The 12,439-nt window shown below is 43.2% G+C and overlaps 1 protein-coding gene across 2 annotated transcripts in view; it reads right to left on the bottom strand.

The window, feature by feature from the left end:
* Window positions 1–12,439, bottom strand: part of ELL (elongation factor for RNA polymerase II) — a 55,993-nt gene that overhangs the window by 13,142 nt on the left and 30,412 nt on the right. For both annotated transcript variants that reach the window (XR_012626568.1, XM_074851782.1), the window contains exons 3-7: window positions 11,299–11,420; window positions 10,839–11,002; window positions 7,664–7,917; window positions 4,485–4,609; window positions 1,013–1,109 (exon numbers count right to left, since the gene is read on the bottom strand). Coding sequence is in view for 1 of the 2 variants with exons in the window: in XM_074851782.1 (XP_074707883.1) it covers window positions 1,013–1,109; window positions 4,485–4,609; window positions 7,664–7,917; window positions 10,839–11,002; window positions 11,299–11,420 (762 nt within the window). In the remaining variant the exon portion in view is untranslated. The remainder of the gene's footprint in view (window positions 1–1,012; window positions 1,110–4,484; window positions 4,610–7,663; window positions 7,918–10,838; window positions 11,003–11,298; window positions 11,421–12,439) is intronic.

A 12,439-nucleotide genomic window follows, 5' to 3' on the forward strand; every position in this document is an offset into this window, starting at 1 on the left:
AGAAGCCAGATGAATTTTCAACCTACATTTTTTCAGAAGCAGGTTGAGAAAAAGACCAGCCTCATAACAGCATTGTGTCTTTCCAAGCTAACTCGAAGGGGATCATTCTTTATTCACCAGGAACATGCCCACAGCAGAGCAGGAGAGGATTTGGAATTAGCTACCTGGCAAACAAGTTGCACAGTTCTTGTTCTCAATAAAAAAATTGCCTCCCTCTCACTTCCAGAAAGCACATAATTTCTTTACCTGCTAATATTCTTTGCCACTAATCCTCAGTGCGTCTGTCCAGACAAGTAGGCATTACACATTCCACTGGCAGGAGGAGAATAAATACTCAACTTGTCTGGGCTGACCCACAGCAGAGAAGGGAAGCCGGCATTTCACAATGCTAGCGAGAAATGCCTGCGCTAAGAGATACTGAGAAGAGTGGGGAAAGACTCTGCTTCACACACGAGCAAACACAGCTCCTTCGCAGTTTTTATCATCATGGAAAACCAGTCAAAAGGTACTTTTCACAGCTCAACAAATCCAAGAGCAGACCAACCTGCTTCTGACCTGTCACGGCAATTAGGTTGCAAAAGGTCAGGGTTTTTAATAACCGTGTTTGGGAGCTACTTATTACTGCTTCGTTCCAGTCAATTATTAGTAATGAGTAAAACACAAGCTCATTCTCCCAGGAACTCCAAGGGGGATGTAGGCACCGTGAAAAAAATTTAGCCCTTAAAACTAAACCTAAAGACGCACTGTCAGAGATCCTCCCCATAGACCGTCACTGAATCGCATCCAGAGCAGAAACAGATGCTGAGGAAACCCAGAATTAGACTCTAACTTAATAAAATAGGAAAAAAAAGCCCCAACAACCTATTGACCTAACAGCCTCCAGCAGCAGGCGATTACAGTGTGCAGACAGGCTGAGCAGCTCAGCCTGGACCTACGTCCATCAGGAGCAGACGGAGCCGGTTGCTGGCTCCGTGCTAACCAGACCCAACACCCTTGGAGAGGGATCACCCACCTGAGGAGGAGAGCTGGAGTTCACATTGTCTTTTGGTGGACTCAGGGAAGGCGCTTCTCCTTGAAAACCGCTACTGTTCTGGGGCTGACAGAGTTTCCTGAAAAACAGAATTTAGGGCTGTTCAAATCCCATGCTTGAAAAGCCAACAAATGGTATTTCAAATCTTCCTGCAGAGCAAAGAGCCCTTTTCTAGGCTCAAATTCCAACTGCTTGAAGATGCCATTAAAGTAGCTTGTTCGGAAACTTTCAGTTTCGATCTCAGACAAAATCTAGGAAGAAGAAATTACTACAGGAAAATATCAATCAACATATGGCAATTGCTTATCCCTTTCTTGCCTTCCCATGATTCTGTAATTCTCTGTGAATGGAGGTAACACCTTGGACTGACACTGCTGGTGGTGTGGCAGGGAGGGAGGAGGCAGGCTGAGCTGTCAGGCACGAGAGGATTCCCCACCGAGGATGGAACTTAATTTCCAACAGTTTTACCTCTTTCCTCTTGAGCTGGTGACGTTAAGTATTACAACAAATTAATTACAACCTTAGAAGAACAATCCATATACACATTAGTAAAAACTGGCATTGAACTTTAGAGTGTATAGGATAAATATATTCTTGCTATTGACCGAAATACAGCTCAATAAGCAAGACATTATTTAAACTAATTTCTGCTGAGTTTGCCTCAGTTACAATTGACTTCAGGAGACAATTCAGAAAGCAAGCGCACCAAAAAGGGGCCGAAACTCAAGTTCAGATGTTGAGGATTAAGTTCTCCCACTCATTAGCACCATTAAAACAACATTTTACAGGAACAGCAGTCCTCTTCCAGAAGCTAGCCCCTCTGGGTGAAGGAAAAGCAGGATTGTAACAGGAACTGTTACAGTATTATGGGTCCACTAGGATTTACATTTAGGGCTTCATAATAATACTTCTAAATTGCATCATGCAGAACAGCGGTCTGTATTTGAGGTATTCGACAAACAATAGAAACCTCTCGTAGCAAAAAAGCACAACGCGAGTCATTCTGATCACGTAAGCGCGTTAATTCACATTCACGCGGGGTCTCTCCGCTCCCCACCGCCCAAGGGGCTCTCCAGAGCTCGGAGTGAAGTCTCCCAGCACACCAGCTTTGCCCTACTCTTCCGACACCAGCCAGATTGCCCGTCTATTAATCACCCAGGAAAAACCACTGTTGCATCAAGTTGCAGCTGTCAAGCTGAAAAAAAAATTTCAGGGTTAAAGGTTTTAATAAACTAGCTCTGCAGTCATTTTGTCACCAGCTGTACAGCCCAAATAACCAACGTCTAAATTCTTCCACAAGAGGCTATAATCAGCTTTAAAGCGCACACATAATCTTCCCAGTGTTTGAAAAATATTTCACATATAGCCCCCACGACTTTTACAAGATTTTAACCTGAGCTTGAACCTTCGGCCGTATTGCAGCAACATTTAGACACCTGCAGTTTTGCCTTCCGCTGCTGCTTTGTTTGATTTTATTTAGAACAATCTCAACAGCCACGGATCAACTCAAGACAAGTACTCAGAGACTGCGAAAACAGGAAGGGGAACAGGGATATTCCGTAAACACCACAGTGAAAGTGGCTTTTCGGATGCCGTTTGACTAGACTGAGCAACCTTGTCACATGCCCTAACATGTTAATTATGGATTTAAAAAAAAAAAGTGAATGAAAGACGACTACTTTCAATTCAGCAGCTCTTGTAAGAGCAGAAAACCATTTCCCTACAGAGTGAAAGGATGGGAAACACAGACAACAGGAGGAGCAACGAGTTAGCCCAACATGAGCACTGTTAGATACGGTTTTAATATTTGCAGATGTGCTAATTATTGCAGCCGTTGAACCATCAAGTGGCAACTGGACCTGAAAACAGAGAGAACATTTAACAATTGGCTGGATCCAGGCAACCACGCCAACTACCACAGCCAGCTACGTAAAGTCCTACGTCTGGTGCCTGTGCCCTTTTTGTGAATGTTTTTCTACTGTCTTCAACCCTACATGTTTTTTCCATTTTGTAGCCTCATTACCTGCATTGGCTGAGTGGGTCTTTGTTTGTACAGTTGAATACATCCTTTCCAAGGTCTATTTTTAGACCTTCGCATAACTGAATGCCACAATTCTAGAAAAAGCAGTAAACATTGCTTTCTGCAGGGAGAAATTAACTTTTTTGAAAGCCATAAAGACTGCACAGCAGTTGTATTTTTTCCTTTTAATTATAATTCAACATCAAGGCCATTTAAATGAGTCTGATTTTTCCTTTAGCACGCCAAAGCACTTTAAGTGCAAGTTTCTGTTGGTTTAACAAAGCCTCATCTCCAAGCCAACTGTGCTTTCAAATCATGGAAACCGTTCAAACGGAGCATGCTCTACTTCATCTTAACCAAAAGTGCAATAAAGTAAGTCTCAAAATCAAGTCAAGTAAAATCTCTATCTGCATCTCAAAATCTGTACCAAGGCAGTAGAAACATGCTGAAAACCATGAGAGGGAAATAAAAACACTCAGAGCAGAATTCTCCTTTAGGAACTGGGAGATACGTTCTCTTTTCCTGCTGCCTGCCAGCCAAAAGCTTCCAAGCTTGGAGGCTTCACCTAAAGAAAAAATATCTGTAGAGGAAAAAAAATCTTTAGGAACTAGTGAGACAAAGCTATGATCTCAACCAACTCAGAGTTAATAAGGGCTATTTTCAGGAAGGAACGTCAGAACAGGTATCCCCTGGACAGTGATTATTACACTGTGTGGGCAGCAGGACAACCAACACGTGTTTTAGGGGACTTCTCTCTCCCGAACGGCCTCGTGTTTTTTCACGCATCCTTTACTCCAATCAAATCTTAATCTTGCAGGGCAACGGTGATACTAACTGAATTTGCAACACAGGAAAAATGCAGTAAACAAACATCCAAACAACACTACAGAAATGAAGCAGCAAAGTCCAAAGCAAACAGCTCAAGGGGACGGGGACATCCACAGGAAGAGAGCACAAAGCGGCTGAGCGAGACAGCTTAGGGGACGTGGCGGCACCGTAACGTCCCTCTCCCTGTCTTCAAACACGGAGCCTGCGCAGGAAGCCGTGTACCAGGTACAGAAAAAGGAAAGGAGAGTTTCAGTGGAGAGTTGAGCTGGACACATCTGCCCTAATCCATTCGTCTCCCTGGATTTTAAACCACCGTTAACTTGTAACTGTAATAGCCTGTGTTCCCCATTCAGATTCTTCTCCTAGCTTTTAGTATCATGACTTATAGGCAGCTTAGGACAGTCTGAAGAATGCATTCACTCCGATAGTCAAGTTTAGTCAACATCTACAGCTGCCTGGATGATAAACAGATTTACTTTATGTTAAAACAAGTCAAACACTCAACTTACCATAGTTCTACTGACTTTGGTTACCCTGATTTATAGCAACTGACCTGGTTCAGTATTTTCAAGCTCCAGATGTTATTAACAAAGACGGAATAATTACCGAACAAGTATCCTCTTCAACAGCTGCTGATCTCCTTCAGAGTAGCCAGGCCAGTCCTTCTGCACTTCTTTGTATACACAATCTTTCAGTGTGAAAGTGCTGTCCTTGGCACTCAAATTTGCCACCTGAAACAAAAGTAATTTGCAAAAAAACCTGTTAGGGTTTAATTTTCTCACTTGTTCTAACAAAAAAGATGTAGACAAAAATCTCAGGCCTGGTAGAAGTTAATAGTGTCAGAGAACAAGGAGAGACTTTATGCTTCATTTCCCAATTATTTGGATTATTTAATCAAACCGTGCCTTTCTTTTTGCCTTGTCACTGCAACAGTTTATTATGAGTTTCCAAAGCATATCCACTTTACTGGGAAACAAGTCATATCTAAACAGATTATTCAGCCTGCATAGTCTGGAATGGTACAACATCAGTTTATGGAAATATCTGGAAATAAAGCCTAATGGGAACAGGCCGTTCACTTATCATACCTGTCCGATAGCTAAAATGGTGCAGTTTATTAGCTGATAGAGGAACTCTTGTGGCAATAGCTTAGTTAACAATTGCCAGAAGATAATTTCTCACTAACAAGCCAGTAAAACGGGCGACAGAAAGCTACTTTCTCAAGGAGCAGTGAAGAGAATGCCTTATAGATAGAACGCATCAGGGACTTGCAGATGACACTGTGCGTCCGGATCATCTGCTGGATTTCACGGAGCAGAACCTTCCCGAGGACTGCTTCAGGGCAAGAACAAAACCTGTGATTACCAGCTTATAACCCAGGGTTTTACAATAAGGCACTGCACCTAAATCACGTGCTGCAGTTAGCTCAGTACACTTGCATGAGAAGCTTTCTGACATTTTATCCAATTCTGTCATGTGTAGTTTCCCCACAAAACTCTGTGTGGTGCCTACACGGATAGGAAACACTGCTGGAACCAGCAGAATTGTATTAGAATGGAAACAACTTGTTAAGAGTTATCCCACTTTAATCAGTCTTTCCACAGCTTGACTGAGAATTTAACTTCTTGCTGCTGGTTACAAATCTGAAAAATACAACGTTAGCACAAACCAAGAAGCCTCAATTAAGCCCTCGCAGATACTGTCTTAGTGACCCCTTCTTAGGTGACTGTAGAGCACTGCAAGTTTAAAAAGAAAACAAAGCCTTAAATTTGTTTTTACAGAAGGGACACGGAGGCAGAGGTGCCAAATGCTATGCCCACAGCAGGCTGATCAACCGCGTCCCCAATTCACCGCTTTAGCCGCCCAGTTTGACAACTGTATTACACTTGAAACTGGAAGATGCTTTTATTCAGTCAGTGGAGATATTGTGCATCTGTTTAAGGATTAGCGTTCTCCATTGCTCGCTCCATTCAGGAGACTGTGGTGCTTATGAATTTTTATTATCCATGCAGCAGCAAGACAGCCTCAGAAAATCAAGTGGAGGAGTGGAAAGTCTTGAATTAACTGAAGATGCTGTTAATTCTTCTGCTTTTGCTTTAGGAAGACTACGACCTAATAATAAAACCCTAAGAATTTAAAAGCAAAAAGCTGCAGAACTAATACAGCAAAGCTCTCCTGATAAGCGAAAAATAGAAAGCAGAGTTATCAGTTTACATGACGAACACTTTGTTTTTCCTTTCAGTTCTGTCAGCTTTCCAAAATCCTGAGCCAAAATACAAGAAGAATTTGAGCTGTGTTTTACATTTAGATATCCCAGTAAACATGCCCAAGAGACAAAAGCAAAGCCAGGTTGTTTTTCAAAAACTCTGAAAATCTCTCCGGTTACTGCCTCTTTCTGCAGCGGGAGCCACGCTGCTCGGCAAGGCTTGTAGCCCAGGCAGAAGAACGACGCAGATTTTTCTCTGCGCAGAGGCTGAGAGCTGCTACCTCCTTGTTTTGCTGGTGTGGGGCTCCGCAAGCTCCACCCCAGGCCTCCCAAAAATAGAAGCCTTGCAAAATGAGGCAAAAAGGCCAGCAGGAACACAGAGTCCTATGAGATGCAAGAGTACAATGAAACCCACACCTAGACGTATTTAGACATGTAGCTTTAATGCAGCCTGTAATTTTTAGCTTATCTGTGTCTGCCTGTGGATGGGAGCCCTGGTAGTGCTGAAAGGAGATTAAGTTTACGAGCAATACATTTACAGCCAAATCAGCATTTAGCCCAATCAGGCTGACACTGTGGACACTGCCGAACACACCACCTGCCTGCCAGGGGGTTTTGAGAGCATCAATAAAAGGTGGTTATCAGAAACAGTATTTCTAATATTAAAATCTACTTATAGCATTCAAAAGGGTGCTCAAAAGAATTCAAGCGCTGCTGGAAAATTAAGGGCTACAGGATTAAAATCTAGGGAAGGAGGAAGTTGTGCCAGCAATAACTCCGTTTTCAGTATGACCTGCCCTGTGCCCTTGGGCAAGCTAACTCCTCGCTGTCTCATTCTTTTCAGCTCTGAAAAGGAGTAAAAAAAAAAAATTCAATACAGAAGAGGGTAGCTGCAGCATTTAAATAAATATCCATGATGTGTTTTGCACCGTGAGAGCAATAAAGGTATTTACTGCAATTCCTAAAATGGCACCTTCAACATGACTCAAAGTGTTAAGAACTGATTCAGCTTGGAGACAGCTTTCACACTTGACATACAAATAATATGCTTTGCAAGAAGCTGCATGATCTTCACACCTAACAAGTTACACTTCTAAGCAGGAAAGGCATGGTCTGAACAATACAAAGATGTAAAGCTCAGGGGAGAGGAACGTATTTTTTCCTTTACATAGGAAACATTACTTGTATCAATACAGAACACGTTCCTTTCTGTCTACGTTAATAAAAATATAAAGAATAGATTTATAGGTTATAAATCAAACAGCTCGTAGATTCTCCGTTAGACAATTCTCCCCATGACCAACCAAAAGCGTTCCTCTTAAGTGACTGATGTGGTGAACCGAAATCATACAGCTTAGTTGCAAACACCTAAACCAAGGCTCACACCCGAGAGGGGCTTCTGCTGTGCCCAGCAGAACAGTAACGTCGACTGCAAACTTCTGTCGGACACGGCCTTTAGAGAAACATTCAGCCGCAGCTCTGAGACACACGGGTTACGTTCAGACTAATACAGAAGGTACTGCCCTTCTGAGAGGACGTTTCCCTTTACCTAAATTGTTGCCTTCATCAGAGTACAAACCTGCTGCAGAAGGTTGTCCAGCAAATCCTTGTCCTGCTGAGAAAGTCCATCCTTCTGCAATCTGAGAATAAGTTCAGGTTTCTTATAAGGCTTTAGTGCCAGTAAGTGCACAACCCTATCTTTGAAGGGTCTCTGAGAAATCGCACTATTGCCTCTCTTTATTGCACTGGCAAGGTTGACTGGCGTTGGGCGCTTCCTGGAGGGAACAGCATCGGAAGCTCCTGGTGCAGGTTTACGCACCTGAACCTTTTTGCCTAAAATGAGATGAGAATAGTGAACTGCAGCAGTCACCTTGCAAAGGCCAGTGGTCTGTCAACACGTATATGGAGTTCATTACACCACCTGAAGTGCCAGAAGATGACAAGGAAGGACAAACACAACCAGCACACCCCATCCGTTCTGATGCACCGCCGGAACGAGCACCCCGTGAGTTTTATGATTCATGACAAGCTTGTAACAAGTAAACAGCAACACCAAGCTCTCGAAACCTGAGTATTATTGGCCACAAGCTTACATAAAGCTCTCTTTGTTCGCCAGCTTTTCATTTATCCCAAGTGCGTGTATCCCCACGGTTAATCTAACCATTTTTTCCCTCCCTATGAGAAGAAAATTCTGCATTATTATGCAGAAGAGTCGAAATATGGAGTGGAAAGACCAGAACTGGTCAACGAGCGGCTCCCTGCTGCTGATCTCAGCAAAAACGCTACTCCAGCAGATGTTTCTGCTTTTAGAACAATAGGAACTTTATGGAGCTGAGTCCACCTCCCTTCCCCCCGCCAAACACAGCCACATGAATGGGGTCTAACGCTGCTGCATTGGCCTATTCATTAGTGTGCTGTCTATTCTAATAGAAAAACCCCTTCTACATTGGAGTAATAACTGCTCTGCCCTCCAATTGCATTTACGTGTACGTGAGAACATAAAGCTGTCTCAAAAGTTCATCTCAAGCCCTCAGAGGCAGCTCCCTCAACTCCATCCCAAATGTGGTTCTTGGTTTCTGACGGCATTATACAAGAACTCATTTTTCCCATTCCTATCGAAAAACAGCTTTAACTAGAACCCTCACACAAGTCCCACATCACTTAAAGCGCACACCAGAGCGTTTTACTATTCTGAATACAGAAACAGGTCACAAAGCCAGGTTCCTGCTACCAAAGGTGAAACCAGCAAATCACAAAGGAAAATAGTAGGTTCCAAGGTCTAAAACATGGAAATGCAATCGATAATCACTTCGGTTCAAGCAAGTGACCTTCACTAGGACAAACAACGTCCAGCATTTACTGCAAGAATTTTGGAGGTTTATTTCAGCATGGCAGCTCTCCACTGCTAGGAAGCAATGTTTTCAACTGAGTCATCTGAAGATACTGGTGATTGTCTGTCGTGTTTATTTTACTGAAATGTAGATTGCATAACTGAGTCCCCACTTCCTGGCTTCTTATTACGCACCATGCTGATGCAAGTAAGTACGACCCATCGTCGGCAGGGCTGAGTTAAGATGAGAGGGAGAAAAACAACAATTCACATGTTAAACATCCCAAAATTCAGAGGTCAACTGGACTTCATTTCCAGAAATGGGACAAGAGAAGATTCGTCAGCTTTCTAGAACTCCCTTAACCCTTGCCAGGTCATGAAGAGCAGAAACACATTGGGACATTTCCACTTAGGGCTGGAGCCAAAATGTGCAATGATAGGAAAAGAAAAAAACCTAAGTTAAGCCAGAACATGAAGTCTTTTAAAATATTTATACATGTGCATATATATAGATGTACACATACACATTTAGTGTATATGTAAGCACACACATCCCCCTGCAGACATATCAGCTATCTATTTACATATATATTTGTTCAAGTGTTAGTTCACATCTATACTATTCCGTTCATCTCCAATTTCAACATTTCATACAAATTCTTCCACATCTGAGCTGCCTGGAATGACTCCACTGACGTTTAAGTGCTGAGCTCCGTGTTCTCATGGAAATGTGAGCCAGCCTTCTCCCCCCAGAGCAGCCTGCAAGCGAATCAGCTGATGGTGCTGGCACACCGAGGCCATGTGTATCCCACAGGAGGACTGGCCTTACCCAGGCTCTTCTTTCTTGGACCAGAGCTTTCCTCCTGTCTTAAACACTGACATCTTACACATGCAGCACACACTCCACTGCTTTTTACATGGTTGCTCCTCCATTTCAGAGGTAAACGTTTCAGCAAGAGTATTTTTAAATCAAAAGTTTTGCTCTATCTTTCCGGGAAGCAGTTTGCTTTGAGAATCTTCTCCCCCACAAGCCTAACAACTTCATCCACTTACTGTAATGTTCTCAAATGTAAGCTAAACAAAATAATCTTCTAGTCTACAGGAAATCAAAGCATTTCCTTCCTGATTACTATCTTATTTCTCAGCTTTGAGCACTTGGCTGATAAAACAATGAGTCAGGGTCAGTTCTACATTTTGCAACTCACCATTCTCATCACAGACATCCTCTGAGAAGAGACTGGCTACAGATCACATGGGCTGCAGAAAAAACAGCTGGCTCAAAAAACCAAAAAGAAACTCTGCTTTTCTGGTTAGCGTTTGGTCCTAAGTTTGTGACCAGACTGAGGTTAAGCAGGGACCTGAGCCCAAAGCTAGGTCTCTGCAGGCTCCTCCTGAAGCCCACTGATATTTGCCACGGTTTTATTTCCTCCCCAAGATTCTCCTTTCATTGTTTAAGATGGTTTAAGGCTGCAGTCAGCAGCACCACTTTAGTCTCTTTGTGTATGAACACAAGGGCTCTGCTATCCACATCCTAGACGTTGTGAGTTACGGTCTCAAGTGCAGGCACACACCAGACGCGTGTCAGCAGCAGTGGTAGGTTTTAGCTGCCTTGGCAAGGAGCACAGCCACTCCTGACGGATCAGCAGCGTGGTCTCAGCATCGCCGCATGACAAACACGGAATAATGCCAGAGAGAGATGTGACTGCACACAGACGATCCTCAGAGGCCACGCAAACATCACCACGCGTGTCCCAGGGTGAAGATGAAAGCCATGAAGTCTACAAGGAGAGCAGCACCCTAACAAATCACACACCCATAAGGAACTACCAGGCACTTATTAAAGATCTCAATGGTCAAGCAAACAAATACCAGCATTTGACTTCATGAGCTAGTGAAGACACCCCCAAACCAAGTTGCTGCTTACCTACGTATCTCCCCCCAGGTTTAATGACTATAGCGCTCCGGCTGCGAGTCTCCTCCTCGGCCTGTGCCATGCTTTGCCTTGCCTTCTGGTAGGAATCATCAGTAGCACACACGGTGATTTTATCCTGTATGCTTCCAAGGCAATCCAAATGGATATTGCCATTGCTGCAAAAGAAAGGCAACGGAAAAGATAGTCCCAACACTGCAAAGGGGCACATCTGTCACTGGTGAACAACTGAGGGTGCGTTATCTAATTCATAAGAGGGAACAGAAGGAAGCTGAGCAGTAAACAGATTCTTCTGCGAGTGCCTCCTTACTCAAATACACACACGCACACAGATTAGAAAGTCTGTAAAAAAGGATGAGCACGTATTAAGTTTTGTTCAGGTTTGCTAGGGAAAAGAGCCTACAGAAGATACAAAAAAAAAAAGGGCTAGATTTTCTTTTGCTGTACCACTCACCTAGATACATACTGCTGGATACAGTCAAAGCTCCCTTGGGGGCTGTCTTTGCCAATATTTGAAAGATAAAATGTGAAAGTCCGCACTTCCGCAGGTCGATCAGGCCTTGGAATTGTGATGTGCTGTTTGGAAGGAGAAAAATATTGGTCACTCGGGTAGTCCACACTAACACAAAATTCAATTTTTCAGCAGTCACCATGCTTTTAGCCATTTTGCAACCCATTACAAGTAAAGCATATGGATTACTGCATAGGAGACTATGAAGAGCAAGAAGCTACAAGAAGAATTCAAGTTAGCAAAACCGTATGCACTGAAAAGATAAGGTAACAGAGGTAGACAGATGTAAAGAACAGCTAAAGAGACAGCTATGTCTAACAAAACAGATCTGAGTTGCCAGCTCGCTGCCTTTCAAAGCGGAGCCCACAATAATCTTGTTCTAGGAATCTGACCCAATTCTATTGATCCAGGCTCAAAACAGACTTGCTACCACTGTTTATATTCAATTTAAAGCACTTGAGATTTGTTTCTTTAGAATTAGTGATCCAGCACTAAACATAGTACAAGCCAGGTCACTAGGTAGCATGCTTATTCTTTTTTAAGAGATTATAATTCCATAACGAGATTTCATGGCTCACAGTAGAGTGTGACGCTGCTGCTAAATTAAATATTTAATCAAGCATTAAGTGTGCTCCGCAGACAACTCTACAGCGATCTGCACTGTTTTTCTCCCCCCAGCCATTCATTTTTCAAAAGGGAAACTGTTTCCCCTCTGTGTTCAAGATCCAACACAAATCTCACCATCTGAGCTCCACTATCCCATCAATATTTGATAATTAAGATGGCTTCCAGAAAATGAGACAGAAAGAACATCAGCTTCAACTATTTTAGGCTACTCTCTACCACACGGATTTATATTTAACCAGATTGCCACATATATGCACAAAATATACATGCCCAGCAAACCACCTCGTGGCATCCACATGTGCCTGTGCTCCGTGAAAGATCACTGCTGGTACAGAAGGGTTTCTAGGTGGTTTCCCTTTGACCTCAGACGTCTACAGCAGCCTGGAAACCCAGTGCATCTGTGTCACTTTGCTAAACCACAGGGATGTTCTCAGCAGCAGTAAGAGACGCTTGTGTG

This window comes from Strix uralensis, chromosome 27 (genome assembly GCF_047716275.1).
Source record: "Strix uralensis isolate ZFMK-TIS-50842 chromosome 27, bStrUra1, whole genome shotgun sequence".
NCBI lineage: Eukaryota > Metazoa > Chordata > Aves > Strigiformes > Strigidae > Strix > Strix uralensis.